This window comes from Protopterus annectens, chromosome 8.part0, assembly GCF_019279795.1.
Source record: "Protopterus annectens isolate FY-2018-M chromosome 8.part0, PAN1.0, whole genome shotgun sequence".
NCBI lineage: Eukaryota > Metazoa > Chordata > Ceratodontiformes > Protopteridae > Protopterus > Protopterus annectens.
Genome location: NC_056741.1, coordinates 1,972,410,072 through 1,972,431,009, shown reverse-complemented (window position 1 = coordinate 1,972,431,009; position 20,938 = coordinate 1,972,410,072). Strand labels below are relative to the sequence as shown.

General features: G+C 37.7%; 1 protein-coding gene across 1 annotated transcript in view; it reads right to left on the bottom strand.

Annotated features, from left to right (window-relative positions):
• The window catches only part of HSF4 (heat shock transcription factor 4), a 247,470-nt gene that overhangs the window by 144,687 nt on the left and 81,845 nt on the right, over positions 1-20,938 (bottom strand). The window contains exon 4 of the mRNA XM_044079550.1: positions 13,508-13,632. Coding sequence (XP_043935485.1) covers positions 13,508-13,632 — 125 coding nt within the window. The remainder of the gene's footprint in view (positions 1-13,507; positions 13,633-20,938) is intronic.

Genomic DNA, 20,938 nt, shown 5'->3' with positions numbered 1-20,938 from the left:
ATAAAATAAGCAAGAAACTACAACCAATATGGATATATCCTGTTCTTCTATTGTGTATTTCCTTCTTCTATTGTAATATATCTTATATTAATATATTCTATTGTATCTCACACGTACTCAAAAATATTAAAAACAATATGAGAATTCAAGATGAAATTACAGTTACATTGTATCCCCAATAGCAGCTTTTTTTTAATTAGTTTGCTGTATGCTGAGTCCCAACACTATGGAAAAAAAGACAAAAAATATAGAAGAGTGAGTATTAGACATCACTTTTTTTCTTTAAACTTGATTTTGTAGGGGGAAAGCCTCCCAGAACAAAGCAGTGTAGGATGGCAAACTCCCCACACCCCCAAACTGATATATATCAACTCTGAGATTATACATACAGTGGATAAAAGGGAATATTTTGAGAAATGTCAGTCATAAAGTTAATATATGTAAGCCTGAAATTTCAGTTGTTCAGTTTCCACATTTCAGAACTCAGCATTCCCAATCCTACCATTTCAAGTGCTACTTTGACTATACTTTTTTATTCAACAAAATTTAACATACAGAGTAAAATGCAAACTTGTAAGTGGTACATAAAGGGTATCACCAGAGCCAGATCAAGGTCAAATGAGGTGATAGGCAGGGTAATAAATAGGGGCAGCCCCATCTGCAGCAAACCTCTACCCCCCCCCCCACAGCAGCCCCCTCCCCAGCCATTCCAGTGTTCCACTACTTGGCTATTTCTCTCCAGTTACCATAAACACCGTTCAAATTTGTATGTGTATGCACTGCTTTCTTATTTACTTCTACAATTATTACAGATATTGAAATAAAATAACAAAATAAAATAGCACAAACACTGATAGCCACTTGCCAAACAAACAATGCAGTCTCAGAATGAAAACAGACTTAGCATGAGCAGTAAACTTCTCTGTCCTTGAAACTCACATTCAAATGACATAAAACCCACATTCAAAGAAAATGCATCGGGCCAGTAGAGGATTAAGTTTACCCTTAGGTCGTTTTCAAACCACAGGCTCCTTGCACACATTTATAGGGCCATGCATACATGTATGTGCTCTTTGATTTACCTTTCTGATTGTATTAAATTATATTCCTTGTATAATACAGCACCACTTGTCAAATGTGTTTTACATTTGTAGTTTTGAATTTCAAACATAAAAGGCAACTCAGCCTTATGTCATTACAATCCAGCAATATTAATCAATAAGCACAATCTCTACAGATGTAAAAGACATCTGAATAATTCCACATTAAAGAGATCTGTAACTAACGAAGAAGTTTCAGTGTTTCATCTACAAATTCTGTGCTTGCTGCACTTGAAGAATTAATTGCCTATGTAAGATTAAAAAAATTGATAAGCCTGTAATATTTAATAGGGAATGACTGGCAAAATGACAAGTTCATAGTTATGAGGCATCTCATACAAAGGAGGACACACTCAGGAGTGCAGAACCCCTATTCCCCCTTAAAATGCACTGAATAATCAGCAATCGAAAGGGCACTGCAATATCAGCACTCCATCTATTCCACATGGTGTGGGAGTAGAATCCACAGCCTTCTGCACCAAAGGCAATTATGCTACTAACACTGGTTTCAAATTCTACAGCACAAACAGTGACTGACATTTGCTAAACAAGACAGTTAGTTGCACATTGAAAACAGACTTAGCATGAGAAACAGTAAACTTCTGTTCCCTTGAAACTCACAATTCAATGAAAATGCACTGAAACTCATAATTCTATGAAAATGTACTGAAACTCAAACTTACATTTCCTTCAGCTGTCTGGTAGCTGGTAGAGGATTCAGGCTCTTGTCTCTTGTAACCAAGTTACAGGGTCAAGCCTGATCCAGTTAAATGACTAACCTGCCTTCCCCCCAACTAGGGCATTCCATACCATACCTCCATACCTCTCAACCTCTTAGCACAAGAAATCTGGACAAAGCTTAAAATAATGGAGGGCAAAGACCCAAAAATAGGGATTGGTGGTGCTGCGGTAGCGTTGTCGCCTCACAGCAAGATGTTGTGCCGTTTGATTCTCAGCTAGAGTGTCTTCTGTGTGGAAACATGCGTGAATGGGCATACCTTCATTGAAGGTTGTGCTTCAGGGCTGGCAAACTCGACACGTAAAAAATCTACTGCCAATTATTAGCAGACCGGAGTTCCACTACGGCGACCCCTAACCGGGAAAAGCCGAAAGACACAAACAAACTCTACTGCTAGAATAACAAAATTTGACTTAACATGAATTTTCTGAAGGATATGAAGTCTGAAACTCATATTATTTAGTAACTTAAATCCTATGTGAATTGTAAGAAAACCACAAACTGTATGAGGAATAGGCTAAAAACATGAGGCAAAAATCTGGACAGTTGAGTGGTATGCCTCTCTACCTCTTAGTGCAAGGAATCTGGACAAAGCCTAAAATAGTGGAGAAACAATGGCCCAAAAATAGGGATTGATTTTAAATATTATTTTTAACTTATACAGTTACTAGAACATTGCTCTAATTGCTAGAATGACAGGATTTGTGTTAGCATGCATTTTCTGAAGGATATGAAGACTGAAGTTCATGTGCCATTATTTAGTGACTTCAATCCTTCATGAATTGCCAGTAAAACATAAATTTTATGAGGAATTCAACAAAAATATGAAGCAAAAATCTGGTCAGTTGAGAGGTATGTTAAAATCATGCACACCTACACCTACCTTCTCTCTACTCTCACACAGCAATGCGCACACAAATACAAACACCTACTTTCTCTCTCTCACACACACACACACACACACACACACACACACACACACACACACACACACACACACACACACACACACACACACACACACACACACACCTTCTCTCTCATACAGCAACACATACACACACTTTATCTCTCAAACAGAATAGTTAGTTTAAATTACATGCACACACGTTTCTTCTCATATAGAAATGGAATAATTAGATTAAATTACATACACATGCATATGTATACACACACACACACACACACACACACACACACACACACACACACACACACACACACACGCACACGCACGCACACACTTTCCGGTTTAAATTACTTACACACACACACTATCTCATACGAACAGAACAGCTAGTTTAAATTACACACACACACACACACACACACACACACACACACACACACACACACACACACACACACACACACACACACATGGAACTGCTAGCTTAAATTACATGCACATAGATACGTACACACATACTTTCTCTCTAGTTTGAAGTATTTACTTAAGTACACATACACACATACACATACATGGATCTACTCTGAAACGTCAAATTACCACAGTGACAAACTGCATTTGATTGAGAAGAGAATACCAAATTTGCAAAACACTGAAACTGCTGTATACCAAATTTCTAAACATTGAACACTGTATGGTAGAAGTTATTCTTTCCCTCCACTACTGTAGTATTACCAAAAAACTTTTATAGTCAACATTTTAAAAGAAAAACATAATTATCCTACTTGTGCAAATCAAATGTCTGTAGTACAAAATTTCAAAACATCGAACACTGTATGGCAGAAGTTATTCTTTCCCTCCACTACTGTAGTATTACCAAAAACGTTTATAGTCAACATTTTAAAATAAAAACATAGTTATCCTACTTGTGCAAATCAAATGTCTGTAGTACAAAATACACAAGGTGAATTTTTAGATAAATTAACTTTCTATTTTAATTGACAACACAATGGATATCTTTCTACATGTACAACATCTCCAGCAATGTTTTGAGGAAATGAGTTACACATTTCCTAATTCTTCAGTAATGATATACTAATTGTTAGACTTTTACATTTCCCTATGCATTTATAGTTAGAGCACAAATCTTTCTATATTTTAACACTTGTTTGTAAGGGATAAATATACCTTGTAATAATGAACACTTCCATACTTATTTGACATGGTATACTTATGGGTATGGTTCCTGCAGTTCCTGTAGCTTTGAATGTAACGTCCTCCATTTTCCTTAACTACACAGTACAAATGTTTAAAAGGATAGTAACATATTTAAACATTATGCCTTTAGTGTTATTATGAGTTTTCAAAAAGGTGAAACTCGATTATTTGAACTTTCAGTGTTTTGCAAATTCGGTATTCTCATCTCCATCAAAATGCAGTTCGGCATTCTGGTAATTTGAAGTTTCAGAGTAGATCCACACACACACACACACACACACACACACACACACACACACACACACACACACACACACACACACACACACACACACACACACACACACTTACCTTCTGTCTTACTGGAACGGATAGTTTAAATTCTGAGAGCAAGTGTGGAATGTGTTTACTTCCAGAGTGGCAAGTGCTGCACAACCATGGTTCTCCTTAAAGGCACAGCCATCGTGGTGTTAAGAAGTTTTGTGGTTTTTTTTACATATATTATTAAAGTAAATGTTTAAGCCTCCTGGCCAGAGTGAGCCCCTCCCCAGCCACAAGGCCCTAGGCGACTCCCTATGCCACCTTCTCCTGGATCCAGCTCTGGGTGTCACCAGACATAATATAGCATGACAATCATCAGCCCAAACAACCAACAAACACTAATAAAAATTAAACAAACAATCAAATAACTGCATGCACATGTGAGGCTGAAATAAGAAGTAGACAAATTAAACATGGATAGCTGGATCCATAACTTCAGATATTTTAGGAACTAGTAGTACAGGACAATCAAAGTTAGCACTTCCAAGCAGCAAATGAAGATATCACTTCAAATGTCCTGTGGGTTGAGTTTTGGCAATGTCTTGAGGCTATTTCTAGTGTCCAGCTCTATGAAGTCACCCATTAAAAACAAGCTGAGTGATCTACACCTTTTCTGCAGTCTCTAATGTCAGATGATTAGATGACAACATCACCCACACATGAGGCAATACTGGAACCTTCTTCTGTAAGACCTTAGAGGCATGATCTGAACAAGTTCCCACAACCACCTGCCCACTGAGAGAGCCCACATTTTATGTTTCAAGTTAGCATTCGGATAACAACTATTTCAAGCAGCTTATACCTGTATTTATGTTTTAAACTATCTGCTGGTGCCCAGTACTCATCAGATAAAATTTATACCAGTTTTCTAAAACTATTGATCCACTGAATGAAGATTTTATGTTTTTTTTCATTAAAATCTAACTTGTACAAAATATTATATTTATTTACCAACATGAGTACATGTTCATTGCTAACATAATCAAAGGATAATGACAATTCCTGATTTTCACCTCCCAACTTATTTCCTTACTGGCAACATATGGTACTTTGTCAAACAGGGATGGTTGATTATAAGCAAAAAATATATATCATAGCAGGATAAAGGTTGGTAAGACAAAAGTAAGTATAAAATAAATGAAGAATTACCAAACCAACAGGCTAAAATCCAGGAACTTTAATGGGTGTATCCAAAAGAATGGCAAGCGCTTTCACAGTGACCACACTGCTTCATCAGGCAATATTAACTAAGAAATACAAGTCTTTTATACAAAGTGTGACCAAATAAAAAGCCCTTAATTATGATGTCATCAAAAGTTAAATTTTTTTTAAAAATACATACTACAGAAAAACACACTCATATATCATGAATAAAAACAATTATAAAGTGTATGCAAACATATTGCACTTATAGAAATATATATAAAAAATGAATCATATTATTTATGTCTAAGTCTACATCCTTTCAGGAAAGGTTTCAGTGAAAAAAAAAACATTTAAACCAGGTGATTTTTCTGCATTCAACAATGAAATCCACTTCTGTTCTAACACCTGGTTTAAATGGGGTTTTTTTTTCACTGCAAACTTTCCTGAAAGGACATAGACTTAGACATAAATAATATGATTAATTTTTTATATATATTTCTATAAGTGCAATATGTTTGCATACACTTTATAATTGTTTTTATTCATGATATATGAGTATGTTTTTCTGTAGTATGTATTTTTAAAAAAAATTTAACTTTTGATGACATCATAGTTAAGGGCTTTTTATTTGGTCACACGTTGTATAAAATACTTGTTTTTCTTAGTTAATGTTGTCTGATGAAGCGGTGTGGTTACTGTAAAAGCGCTTACCATTGTTTTGGATACACCCATTAAAGTTCCTGGATTTTAGCCTGTTGGTTTGGTAATTCTTCATTTATTTTATGGTTGATTATAAGTCTTAATCAGGTTTCCTAATAATAATCGTGATAGGGTATACCTTACCTACAAATATTTCCAGAAATAACTCTGGTGAAGTGAGAAGACATCTTTTATCCCTTCATGGGATACAACCAATTGGAGATTACCATACTGAACCAAATTTGCCAGTCTTCTTATACCCCTGCCCTCCTTAAAATGAGTATAACCTCCCTGCAGCTTAGGAAAATATACGGTCAGTGCACAAGCTCCTAGAAAAGTTGCAGACCAGAGACTTTCCAAAGAGATCACTAGTTTTAATGCATGTCAAGTGTTATGTGCAGTCTATGGAGGGATGCAGTTTAGGCATCATTATACCACAAAATAACAGCAGGTAAGGTGGCTCAGTGAATGCAAGCCTCTAACTTAGCATACAATGTCTTTGGCTGATCACTGGCTTATAAAAAAGTGGCTTTGAGTTAAAGCAAGAGTATATGCCCTGCACTCTATCAAATCTAAGTCTCTGGTGTTAAGTTAGTACATTCATAACTTATTTTTCCTTCTTACTCAAGCTATACTGTAACAACAGTTTCTATAACTCACCCATGCTATTGGATTATCTGGAAGGAAAGAGCTAAATAATAAAATCCATGAGCTAAGATCAGTTTAATCAGATTTATCCCCCCTAAAAGTAGGAGAACAAGACATTTCCATGTATAAAATGCCCTATAGATGGAAACTGGTCCCTACAGCTCAATACCAAGATTTGTAGGAGGTCGAGAAGACTATTCAAAAACAGGGGGCATGGAAAAGGCGCACAGTGCTTTAGCAGCTGGGTGCACAAAAAACAGTTCAGAGTTAGATGTGTTCATTTTCTGCTCATACATCAAGTGGGAAGAATGAAATCTTTTCAGAATAACAGGGAGATCATCCAGAGTGTTAAAAGACAACAGTAGACAGCTGTGTGAAAACATCACTGATTTACCCTGCTCATTAATATGGCACCAACTCATAATATCAGCCAGGGTATCCGTGAGTGGGAAGAAAGGCTAAAGAACTACTAGAAACAAGGACTGGTAGAGGGCATCTTTGGTGGGTACCTTTCTTAATGGTAAGGGATTCAGCCTCAAATGCTGGGATGGAATTAAAGACCTTCTCAAAATATAATAATATAGCCATGGTAAGGATAGGATCAAGACATACAGCATGAGTCATCAAGGAAAAGAGTCACAGCAGATAGACATGCTATCATCCTTGTCAAAACCAGCCTGTCTTGGACTGGTTGGGAAGCAGAGAGAGGGTTTAAGCCTACACGGCATACAGGTGCAGATTTCAAGAGTTTTTCAGAGAACTGGAAAAATGTCATAGAATTATTGGATCATAGAAGGTTATTAGGATAACAGTCCTAAATCCTTTTTAAGCCTAGCCATTTATGCCCCAATTTTCCCAATTATCAATGTCCACAGGCTAGAATGGCTTTGGTATATGCTTGGAGCTTAGGGTATCTACAAACTGCCCCTGTCCATAAGGGCCACAGGTGACATGCCAGGGGTAAATTTGTGATTTCCCATCCATTGGTCCAAATTGTATTTGAATACACTTAAGGAAGAGCTCTGTTTCACATGAATGGGGAGTTTGAGAGAAGGGGTAATCCCTGAGTCACATACTTGACCCTCCAAACTGTTTTGTTTATGTCACAAACAAGGTTTAGATCCTTATATTGGTTAATGCTAGAGTTGTTTGTTATGCAAATGTGTAGCAGATCTATTCCTGGATAGGAAAACACCTTGTAGGTTAGGCACAGATTGCCCCTAAGTAGTCTGCAGGAGACCGAATACAGGGACAGGGCTTCGATGCGGTCCACATAGGACATATTATTTACATCCTGTATTCTTTTAATGAGGAGCCTCTGTGCCACTCGAGCTGTTGCAGACATTTATCATGACTGATAAATGGGGGCATCGCATACTGTACTGTTTATCTGAGTTATTCGTGTCTTTTTTCTAAGTAATCATGTGATCAGAATTCCTGTACTGTTGCACAGCTTAATAGCGATGTCTTTAGGCCAGTAGCACATCACCTCATATCAGTCATTTTGGTACATTTCTTAAGAGAGTATATTAAGAGAAAGGAAATTCACCCCGGGGATCACGTCAGGGGTCCAGGGAAGTAAATAGTGTGGGAAGAAATAGCCAGGGAATTGTTATGGCTAGGCATGTATAGGCCCTAGGGCTGATAGCCTAGTACCAACCTATGAACCTATAAGATACTGTATGTTAAAGTGTCCACACATATATGAATTACTGGACTGAGTGTGGGGCCTTTGCAATGGGTTGTATATATGAGGTTCTGGTTTTGTTGAAATTGGCTTCTTGGTTTATAGGTGAGGCTGTGATTGGTGTGCTCCTCAAGTCCTCTGCATATGTAGGGGTAGGTGCGTGTGTGTGTGTGTGTGTGTGTGTGTGTGTGTGTGTGTGTGTGTGTGTGTGTGTGTGTGTGTGTGTGTGTGTGTGTGTGTGCGCGCGCACCCACGAGCACGCATGTGTGTCTGCGCCCGCGAGCACGCATGTGTTTGCATACATGTTCATAAAGTATGGCTCCTGGTGCGAGAGTCTGACCTCGGTTTTATGGATATACTCATATCTTGCACGTATATTTAAGATCTTACCAGTAAGAAGTATATTTTCTGCGACCATGAGGCAGTTCTTTCACTGCCTGAGATAACTTTTATGTACATATTTGAAAGTTATCTCAGGTAGAGCCTTCATACATTATCTAAAGCAAGAGCCCTCCAATCATAATAGAAATTAGATAAATGTATACTGCCAGTCCACAGTTTATTATGTTATTTTACTGCTGTCACGGCTGATAGCTTCAAATTCAGATTCTAGTGTTTTGTTGACTAGTTGAGTTTATAGTGATTCAGACTCGTAAGCATTTCAGGTTTAATTTATGATTTATAATTAGGTTACAACATTTGAACACATATTTTAAAGCACAGTATTTTAGGCCATTATGCTACCATTTAGTCCTTTAACTTTTAAATTGTACTAGGCATACTCTTTATTACACTATTATACACAAACATACAGTTCCAAAGGTGCACCACAAGTTGACTTCAAAAATCCAGCCTTTTCAACTGTCTAACCTTCAATAAATTCTGCTTCTCCCTCCCAGCTGTTCTGCATAGCTCCCTTCTCTCTTGCATTGTTTTCCTTGATCTTCAGGAATTTAATGGCTTCTTTTCACTCCATTGCCATCTTTTTTATCCTTCCTTTTATTTTGTATTTTTTACTATTTCTCCCCACCGGTGTTATAAATTTATGCAGTAACTTACTTAATCATCAGTTATTTTTCCTCGTTTTCACTCTTTTGCAATTGCCCAGTTTTCTTTCAAGACTGGATTTCAGAACCATAACTCGGGTAGGGTGAAGGGGTAACTGCTCCAGATGTAAGCTGTTGGGTGCAAAATCAGCAGTTGTTGACAGTATGTGAGCATGCTGCCAGCTTTCTTTTATGAAATTAGGTGATATGACAACTTCTCAAATGAATCTGAGGTTGTTGCTCTTAGCATGTTACTAACTATAGCAAATTCTGTACGGCAGAACTTTTTTTTTTTTTTTTGGTTCTCATCCATTAGTTGAGGAGTGACAATCTAGGGAACTGCCATGGGCACCAAATGACCTACTTACAACTCTGCTAGAGCTCTAAAGTTGTTCAGCTCCTTTTTTCCCATTATTTATTTTCTTTTGTTATTCCCCAAATATAGAAGTCCCCTATTACCCTACAACTGTTGTCATACATGTACTCTCCGGAATTTTCACTGCTTTCCACCATATTTCTTCTGTTTAGGGTCAGCTGCAGAACATGAACCTTATTACTGCTTTGGCTTAGCCACACCACCACCCCCTCTTCCATCCTCGTCTAAACTTTTATGTTTTGGAAATCATCTTTATATAATGCTCAGATGTAGGCCTCAAAATGAATTACTCTTTTCTATCACCTTTCATATTCTGTTCCAAATGTCTTATTCTAACCTTCATAATTCTCTTTCTCACGTTTCCTGTAGGCTGCTTGACTGACTTTATCCCTTGCCTTTCTGAGGTCTGGGTATATTGTGTTTTTTCTTAATATATTCTTGCCATTTACTTCATGTTGCTTGACAAATCTAGCTGGAAACTGGGTAAGTGGATGCAATAGTGTATTGTATAAAGTCATTTTTAGTAAAACTATTGGCGGAGTTCTAAGATAACATGCTCACACAAAAATTAAGTTCTGATTTAAATCAATTTCAAGTGGAGTTGAGGTGAAATGATAAAAGGACAAAATCAGCAGATAGCTGCAGATAATAGACAGTCTTGTATGCTTTTAACCAGGAATGTTTTTCATCCTTTAACATTTGTCGCACTCTTCCTCTTTAAGGTTTTCCATTAGATTACATACAGTAATTTACATAGCCTGTAATGGAAAGGACTAGGTCTGCCTCTGGTACGAAGCACAGCACCAGATCTTACTGATGGTGACATAAGTTCATGAATGAGCTCAAACAGCTGGTAGGATCAGCCATTCAAGAAGCACAGACACATCCAAACCCTGCACTATTTTCTGATGTGGAGGGCAAGAAAGAACTTGCTACATTAGTCATCTAGTAGCAGAAGCTTTAGGAATGTGGCCAGTGGTTGCATATGATCCATGGCACATTAAAGTACCATAGAAGGGTTTGTCTATTGAAAGATTCTTATACTGATATGGTGCAATTGTGCAAGTGGCTGGACAGAATACATAGAAAAAGATGACTGGTGTTTAGATGATTGTCCACCTCAACAGTCTCAATTCTCAATGATCCAACATAGTTGACCACTAAAGACAGAAGGACCAGTCCTTAACTTGCTGGAAAGGTACAGCTGGGCAGCCCTCTCTTCTGTTTCTATCTAGTAGGATTTCTGAGGCTTTATGTGAACTTGGAGCTCTCTGAGTAGGTCTGGGCTGCACAGCTGGGTTAGACACTGCACATCCATCTTTCATGGATAGACACAGTGTTAGTCGCAACAGTCAAGAAAAAGAAAACTGAGCATGAAAGCTTTGTGCCTATGAAATGACTTCAAACACAATTAAAGAGAAATAAAACAACTGCACAATTTATAAGAGAAAACCAATTCAGGATGGCATAAACAGTATTTCAGACAAAAGTTTAGGGAATCGACTTAATATGCAATTCAAAATATACAGAATAATAGTTGAATAAGTTTTAATAACAAATCATTCATATTCATCTCAAGAAGTATACTTGCCTAGTAAAAGTAACATCAGATATTATTCTATACGGTACATTGATGTTGCTAATGTTATGTATGCCTTAATAATCTGGTGAAGTGGTGAAGAAAGGAAGGGGTAGCAAATGCCTTTTTTACCTTATTTGCCTTTTAGTTAAATATTCAGTTATTTAATTGAAACATGTGAAATGTAGGTGCTTACTTTACAGATGGGTGTTATTTTCTATTGACAACTATGCTTCCTTTCCTACTAGGGTGGGGTTTGGCTTATGCTTGCTTAATTTATAGCATTGTGACACTGTCTTGTCTACATAGGCAATGAAGCAAAGCAAGGTGTCTGACACAGACAAACCTGCATAACAAAGTTGCTGTTAACTTTCTGGTTCTACCATAACACGTCATCCACATACTAAAATAAAATAAAACTTCACTTAGGAAGAAAGAATACTAGATAGGTTCATGCATAGATAATAGGCACATGGTACTGGAGATCATTAAGGAACCTAACTCCACAGAATGGTTAAGTGACTTCGTCAAGGTCACACAGTAGGCAAATGAAGTCTGAGGGAATCAAACCTGTACCACAGGAAACATCTCATTAATAACTCACAGCTTAATCCTCTGTGTCAGGTCCACACAGTTACCTGAAGGCAAGATTGAACCCTAGACCCTGGATTTGTCAGGCAGATATCCTTCCACACAGCTAAGATGCTAATAATCACACAAATACATTCAGCTTTCTTCTCTTACACAATGGACGAAGAAAGAAACATTAGTATGAAATTAAGTGCAATTCTAAATTAGAATGATTACACTCTTGTCTGATAGCCGTTAAGTAACAGAATAAAGTAGACAGTCTGTATTCACTTTATATCTAGGAGAAGAATGTATGAGATCATGTGTGAGTAGGAATAATTTACTTTTACCACTTTGGAACCAATAATTAAACAAAAACAGGAAAGTTAGCATAAATGTACTATTTAAACAGTTTGACGAAAACATAAGTCTGATCATGGAAGAGTTGAAAAGGTTTGATTTAACAGCTCTTGCAACCAAGTAAAAGCATGAGAAGTGGTTTAGGGGTGATATGGAGCAAGGTACATGATCTACCTAAGATAGAGTTTCTACATGATCAGCATGATGAACTCATACAACCAGCTCATATTTCATACTTAATAAAAACAGAAGGAAAAGAAGAGCATGCCTGCTCCCTGTGCTATTGTTATCCAGCTGATGCCCAGAATGTGCTCACATCCAGTGGACCCCTATATGAAAAATCCTTTTGTTTCTTCAAGGGGTACAACTTTGAAGACCTGTCCCAACATGATTTGCAGGCACTATCTTTTCAGCTTTTCTAAACTTTCTCATCCCAAACCCAGAGATGCAAACAGCCATCATCCAGAAGCTGGGCCAGGCATGCTTGTTCACACACACACACACACACACACACACACACACACACACACACACACACACACACACACACACACACACACACACACACACACACACGCACACACTCATATATATGCATGCAAGTAAATACATACACCTCCTTTCCCTGCTGAAGTAAGGCCCCATGACCAAACCCTCATCTCACTGCTCATTAGGAGGTTCTGTTGCAGTGCTCTATATCTTCTCCTTCATCCCTGTAACATCATCTAGTATGAGGGACACAACTTAAATAGCAGTTCCAAATGACAGTGGTGAGGGTGGTTGTTGCTACCTGTGTTATCATGCTACTGTGTGACAAAGGCAAAATTTGCTCATTATAAAATGCCTATATAGTGATTTGCTTTGTGTTCTGTGTACTTTTATTTTTTAGTTGACATTAACTCTACCATATTTGTACTTCTGTGATCTATTTGATGAAATGAGTAAGAAAAATACAAATTAAATAAAAGGAGCACATTACACATGGTTAATGGAAAGAAAGTACACACAAACCATTGGCTCTCAGCTTCTTAGTATATACCTCCATATGAACTTTAGTTGGAGCATATGAATAGGATCATATTCAGGTAATTGTAAAGTGGATACTAACTGCTTCATATCCTGCATTTGGCATTCCATGTTCTCCTGCTGGTTTCGCAGAACTTGCACTTCATACAGTAGCCTGCTCAAGTCTTCCTGACGCATCTTCGTTTCCTCACTTTTCAAGACAGAAACCTGAAACAGGATTTTAAGATTATACAGTTACAACAGTGTTCTAGCAATACATTTAGTTTTACAGAATCCTAAACCATCATTAAATGTCTATTAAAATGGCACTTATTTTCACTGTTGTATTATTAGTTGGTATTTTTATCTCTGTTACAATTTATTATATTTCATTTATGAAACTTATCTCTTCACATTACTGCTAAAAAGGGACCTACTATTGGCCTAGTTGGCCTAAACTTGTCAACAAATGAAACATGAAATATATACATACCGACATGCATACATAAAAAAGTGTTCTACTGTTTATCTAATATTTGTAGGAAGACATCCTTCTTTTTCATGCAGTCCTGCAAATCATATCAGACAGGATAGTAATTAACAGTGTTGGTACTGTCCTTTGAGGTTGTTAGACATTCTGCTGATGATCAGAAAAGGAATTTGTGGCAAAATGAATCTGTTAGAGGGTGGCAGTAAATGCTAGCTACTGGTATACAGTGAGGAATTCTTAGGGACAGGCAGTGAGGGCCAGAAAGGTCAGACAGGTAAGGTGTTTCAATTGCAATGAAGCACTGACAAGTACAACATAACAATGAGCATGAGGTAACTTAAGAAAGAGTATCATGTGACTGCTATGGCTGCTAGGTATACAGTTTGAGTAAAAGATCTAAGAACCATAGTAAGTGATAAGGAAGAACAAAAAAAAACAAAACAAACTTTGGAGTAAAGAGGCCTAATGAGGCACATAGAAATGTACTGTGCAAAGTAATGTCATACAGAAGAGCACGGGATCAGGAAAAAGCAAATAAGGATGTACCCCTGGTTGTCTCTAAATAAAATGTGAGATCCTTCCTGGATAATATGACGACCCTAGAGTATCCATTAAGGAAGAATAGGAATGCGATTAACAAAGGACAACAAGTGATAATTATGCTAGATAATAAATCCTATGGAACTAGGAGTGACACAGATGTGAGATCTCCCATCCACTCATCAAGATTTCTCTTGAAGAGTCAGTGAGGAGAGGCTCTGCCAATACAAACTGAGATCCTGTTCCAAAGCATGGGAAGCCTCTGGGTTATGAATCTATCCTCCCTGTCCTATTATTCATACTGTGCAGCAGTTTTTAAGTCTTTAGTCATGGTCCAGGTGGTTGGATTTTTTTTTTTGTGGAGCAGCATGATCATCAGATCCTGATGACATGGCCATCCCTGGAACTGGAGATGACTATACATTTTTGGCATTTGGTCCCAGGACATATCCATGAACCTTCCTGATTAATATTAGACAACGAAGACAGGTGAAGTGTGAGAGGTGCTTAATCTGTTTCTCTAAATAAGATGGCAGACTGAGGGAATTTATAGAAGGCAAGGTATGAAAAGCATATGGATGATTTGGCCCATTTCACAAAATATAAGAACACTTGTTTTCTGTAAAATGCTTACAAAATAGTTGAACCAGCACTGCTCCAAAGGCCAAGGCATCTACTTATTTCAGACACAACCAAGCTTGACTGAAAGCTTTAGAGATTAGTCAGGAGAGATGGGTAACAAAATAGCTGAACCAGCACTGCTCCAAAGGCCAAGTCATCTACTTATTTCAGACACAACCAAGCTTGACTGAAAGCTTTAGAGATTAGTCAGGAGAGATGGGTAACAAAATAGCTGAACCAGCACTGCTCCAAAGGCCAAGTCATCTACTCATTTCAAACACAGCCAAGCTTGACTGAAAGCTTTAGAGATTAGTCAGGAGAGATGGGTAACACAATAGCTGAACCAGCACTGCTCCAAAGGCCAAGGCATCTACTTATTTCAGACACAACCAAGCTTGACTGAAAGCTTTAGAGATTAGTCAGGAGAGATTGGTAAATGATAGCATTGAGAAGTGTGATACTTTATGTATATGCATTGAGATTATTAGATTTATCAATTGTGAACTAGATGTCCAAGGATCACTTTATTTTATTTTATTGTCTCTACATATGCATGTTCTTGGCGAGGCCACAAAAATTCCACAAGCAGGGCAGCAACAGAATACAAAAAGTGTAATAAAACAAAACAAAAAAAATTGAGCACTTTCATCTATACATAGCAAGACTTCATCCGAATAAACTAGTGACCACAAAGATTTTAAAATTTCATTAACCAATCAGGTGGTTGGCGCACTCAGTACATTGCTTTGTAAGATTAAAAAGAAAACAGTAAATATAGAATGTTTTTGTGTACCAATGTATAAATTAATAGATGTAAGCTCGGTTCAAGAAATATGTAACAAAGTAACCCTTAAAACATCTCAGGGGTTTTACTGTCTCCCAACTTGAGTTACGGATGGAGAAGAAACCCAGAGTTTTTTAACCAACACTAGAGTGACAGACAACGCTGTATACCTGGATTCCTTTATTATGATATTTTCAGTCGATTAGTTGGGTATTAGGGCAATACTCAACAAAATTGGAGAATTTTGGCTAGTTTTGACATGATGATTATTATGAAGATAGGGAATACACCACATGCAGTTTTTAGAAGGGGTAAGATTATGAAAAACTGTCTGGAAGTAGGGAATTTTACCTCCTTGACATATAGTAACAGGGAAAAGAAACTTTTAAATGTGGGATATGCACCCAGTGTAAATTTATTTTGGAAAGTGAACAAATAAAGATTCATACATTTTTGATTCAAACTTCCTTCCACTGTTCATGCAATTTGACTGGCATTGTGCATGTTGCAAAATGCCAGCAATGTTTAAGATTTTACACAGGTAAAACAGAAAGGAAGTTTAAAGAACACATCTATGAACATCAATACGACATTAGGTGTAAGAATCTTACTAACTCTTTGTACAAACACATCAGTAAATATCCCACACACAAGTTTTTTTTTATGTTTTAGATAGAATTGAGAAAAACTCATAGGGAGGCCCTTGGAGTGAATTAATAGCACAGACATAATTCATTTGTCTGATTAGGCTGAATGCTTATAATCTTCAGTGCTCAATGAAACTGTTTATATTGCTAGTGTTTTAAAATGTAGATCATATTTAATTTGATTAATTTAAAAATATTACATTTCATTGATCAACAGATATGCTTTGTCTTTTACATCTATTACTTTGTACATTGATACACAAAAACATTGTATATTTACTGTTTTTTAAATATGAAGAATCGTATTGAGTGTGCAGACCACCCAATTGATTAATGAGATTTTAAAATCTTTGTGGTCACTTTGTAATTTATTCTGATTAAGTCTTGTTACGTAATGACGAAAGCGCTCAATGTTTTTAAGTTTTATTAAACTTTTTGTATTCACTTGCGGTCCTGCTCATTGAAGTTTTGAGGCCTTGCTTTGCTTGGTTGTGTACAGATTTAGTTACCAGGGTAATTTACCTGCTATGATATCTGCATGTTAAACCAGCATGATCTTCTTTGAGAATATTATATATGAATTGTTGAAGGAAAGCTGTTCTCCAGATGACTTACTGAGACATAAGATGGAGGTGAACTTCTTATTAACAAGATCTTTATTCATCCCCAGTGTACATGCCTAAGTGCCCCAAGCAAAGAACCATCTGGACTACCAACCACTGCAAATCTTTATAAATAAGCTGACAGCATTAGACCATTTTACTGTGTTACTGCTGTTGCTTTTGGCTGGATTCTGTTTAAGTGTTCATCATGATCACATTCCCAAATAGAAACTGTGGATGTGTGTGTGCATGTGTGTGCATGTGTGTGCGTGTGTGTGTGTGTGTGTGTGTGTGTGTGTGTGTGTGTGTGTGATCATGAGGATGCAACCCCAGTTACTTTAAATACAAACTGTTCCATAGTTTCATCGATATGTCCCATAGGATTTGCTCTACTTATACTAATTACCATGGTGGTGAGTCCATTCATTACAGCTTTTAAAATTCAAATAGCTACATTGTATTTACGTTGGTATCCATTTCTAATTGCTTATACATAGTCTTTCATTTCTGTCTCTTCTCGTCTCGTTCTCTCTGTCTGCTTATTATTATTGTATGTTTGTTTGTTTGCTTTTGTCTGATAGTTGTTGGCTTCCTTGTTTGTTAACTATGTAAATGAAGCTGTCTTGAGACCCTTTTTAGCCTTTGCCTGATCCAAAAGACACAGATTAAACACAATCATAATAGTTGATAAATATAAATTCAGATTATAACATTATATTGTAAAAATCACAATACCAGAAAGCAATAAAATAAAATATAGTAATATGTGTTATAACGTAGAGAACATCATAATGGATATAAATTGTGAAGCCCTTATGTTAACTACAGTGGGTAGCAAAGTATGCTGGATTTAATCATTACCCATGACATTTACAGGTATCAGATGCCTTTGAAACTTCTCTTGAAGATAAAAAGGCTTTGACAATTCCTTATATGATCAAGTAGACTGTTCCAGCTTACTTGTGCAACTCTTTTGAATACCCTTTATTTCAACACTACTGTGAGTGAAGTGAAGCTATGAGTAACAAAATATTGATCTATTGATCCTAAGGGGTCAGGGTTTATTGCTATAGGTGATTTTTGTGCAAATGGTAGCCAGTGTTCTAAATGAAGTAACTTAATTATGAGTACATCGAGTAGTACGGCAGCCGTTGTTTCTACAGGTAGCCATATTTCCTGATGTAGAGTTAAGCAGTGATACTGTCTAGAATGTAATTGCAAAACAAAGTAACACATTTTACTTACAATTGTTTGTAGCAACTAGGCAATTTCCAGAGACAGGAAAGCCCTCAGAGCATGTTAAATTCATGTATGGAGATCAGATAATTTTTTGCAATTGCCTTTCTTGCTCCTGAAGTCAAGTAACACATACATTTAGAGCAAAATGTAAGCTAATACAAAATTTCAGACATTTAAATCAGTGTGTAGCTTAAATGTGAGACTGAGATTAGGCCAGATGCCAGTATTTGCAACTAGTCACTTGGCAAATTGATGTGCAATGTGAATTTTAAATAACTAGAGGTCAGTAGCACCATTCTGTGCCAAATGTTAAGCAGTAGAGCAGCAGATTTTTAGTGGGATAAGAATACATTTGCTTGCTGTTAAATACGAACAGACTTTATTTACCTGCTTATTTGATTTTGCCTCATTTAACAGTATAAAGCTGCCATTATATAAAATAAGTGATTTGAAGTCACTGTAGGTCAAATATTAATGCAGAAAAAAAAAAAAACAGGATGGGGTCTGTGACAGAGCCATGGACTTCGTTTATCTTGCATGAGCTGAGTAGATTCACCTCATGAGATGCTGAAAGTTCAGTTTTCAAATAGCTGGTAAACCAGTTGTAAGGACCATCACCAAGGCTACAAGTTAGATGTGTTAGCATAAATGTATGGTCAGTTATTTTATATGCCCATTGTAAATCCAAAAAGATAGATGTCTTGTACCCATTTCCAAACTCATGTTGAGAATTGATAATTAAGTCCATGCCTGATCCAATGTTCTAAGAGATTAGTACATACTGATTCCCTCATTATTTCGGCTACAGCTGTTAGACTGAGAAAGGGCTATGCAGTTTCAGCATGGTGATGACTACTGTTTACTTTACAAGAGGTGGGACAATCCCAGAGACAAGAGACAGGTTACTAATCATCGTTAGTGGTTGGTACTAGGCTATCGGCCCAAGGGCCTACATAATCCTAGCCAACAAAGTTCCCTGGCTTACACCACCCAAGAAAGTTATTTTTCTGTGCCACTGTCGAGCAGAGACACAGAAGTGATCCCCGGGGTGTATTTTCTATTTCCCATCCACTCATCAAGATTTTTCTTGAAGAGTGCTAATGAAGAACTTTGCTTGACATAGATGGGTAACCTGTTCCAGAGTAAGGGAAGTCTCTGGGTCAGGAATCTATCCCTCCAGCATGTCCTGTTTATTGTAGTGACAAGGTTTAGGTCCCTAGAGTGTGTAGCTTGGAAGGATTGGGATTTATTTAGGTGTAGCATGTCCAACAGCTCTGGGTTTGACATTGCTTTATATGTTAGGCAGAGATCATCTCAGAGTAAGCGATATGCTACAGAGTAAAGCTGGAGTTTTTTGAGGTGGTCAGTGTAGGGCATTTGTTTGAGGCCAGTAATCCTCTTTGTGAGGTATTTCTGTGGCTTTTCCAGCTGCTGCAGATGTCTTGTGAGGTACATTCCAAAAGGGGCGTTGTACTATATAATGGGTGTAATGAGTGTCGAGTAGAGGGGAACAATGACCTCTTTTTTCCTGGATGAGGACCCTTTTATGATGAGGTGTGCCATGTAGAAGGACTTCCTGACTACTGTGGCAATGTGACTATCAAAGGAGAGACTACTGTCCACCTGGGTCCCAAGGTCTCTTATCACACATTCGGTGTTAAGTAGATTGCTGCCTATGTGGTAGTTCATGGGTTTAGAGTTTTTAACAAAGGGGATGACACTGCACTTTTTGGCACTGAGCTTGAGGCCATGGCTCTGACACCAGGCATCTGTCTCAGCGAGGCCCTTCTGTAGGATGTCCACATAATTTGGGGACTTGACTATGGCTCCTAGTTTGCAGTCATCTGCGAACTTCATTAGCCAGAGGCCTTCTGAGTTAGCCTGTACTTCAGAGAAGTAGATACCAAACAGGAGAGGTCCCAGAACCCTGTGGTACTCCACTTGCCACTGCTTTGAGATCAGATTTGGAGTCTGCAACTTTTACAGTGTGGGTTCTGTCAGTGAGCCAGTTGGCAACCCATCTTGTGATGTAGGGATTTATACCTAGTTTAGTGAGTTTAGCTATAATTCCAGAATGGGGGATGGTGTCGAAAGCCTTGGCGAGGTCAAGATAGGCTGTGTGAACCACCTTACCCTCATCTATGACTTTGGTGACTGCCTCAAAGAAGTTGATCAGGTTCAGGAGGCATGATCTGCCTTTCACAAACCCGAACTGGATGGGATCCAGAGTTTGGAGGTTACCAATGTCTTTGTTTATGAGTCCCATGATGATACGTTCCATGACCTTGCAGACTAGACTCGTCAGGCTAATAGGTCGATAGTTCCCAGGATCAGTGGTGGCTCCCCCTTTGTGGAGTGGGATAACTGTTGCTGTGTGCCATTCAGTGGGCACAAAGCCTGATGCAAGGCTATTATTGAACATGGTGCTTAAGTGGGGAGCCAGTTCATTCTGAAGTTCATGTAAAACGCAGCCTGGGATGTTGTCCAGTCCCATGGATGCTGTGTTTTTGGCTTTAGAGAGTGCAGCTTTTACCTGCATAGTTGTGATTACAGGGACTCTGCATTCTTCCTGTATAGATATGGGCCCTTTAGGGGGTGAGGGGGAGTAAAG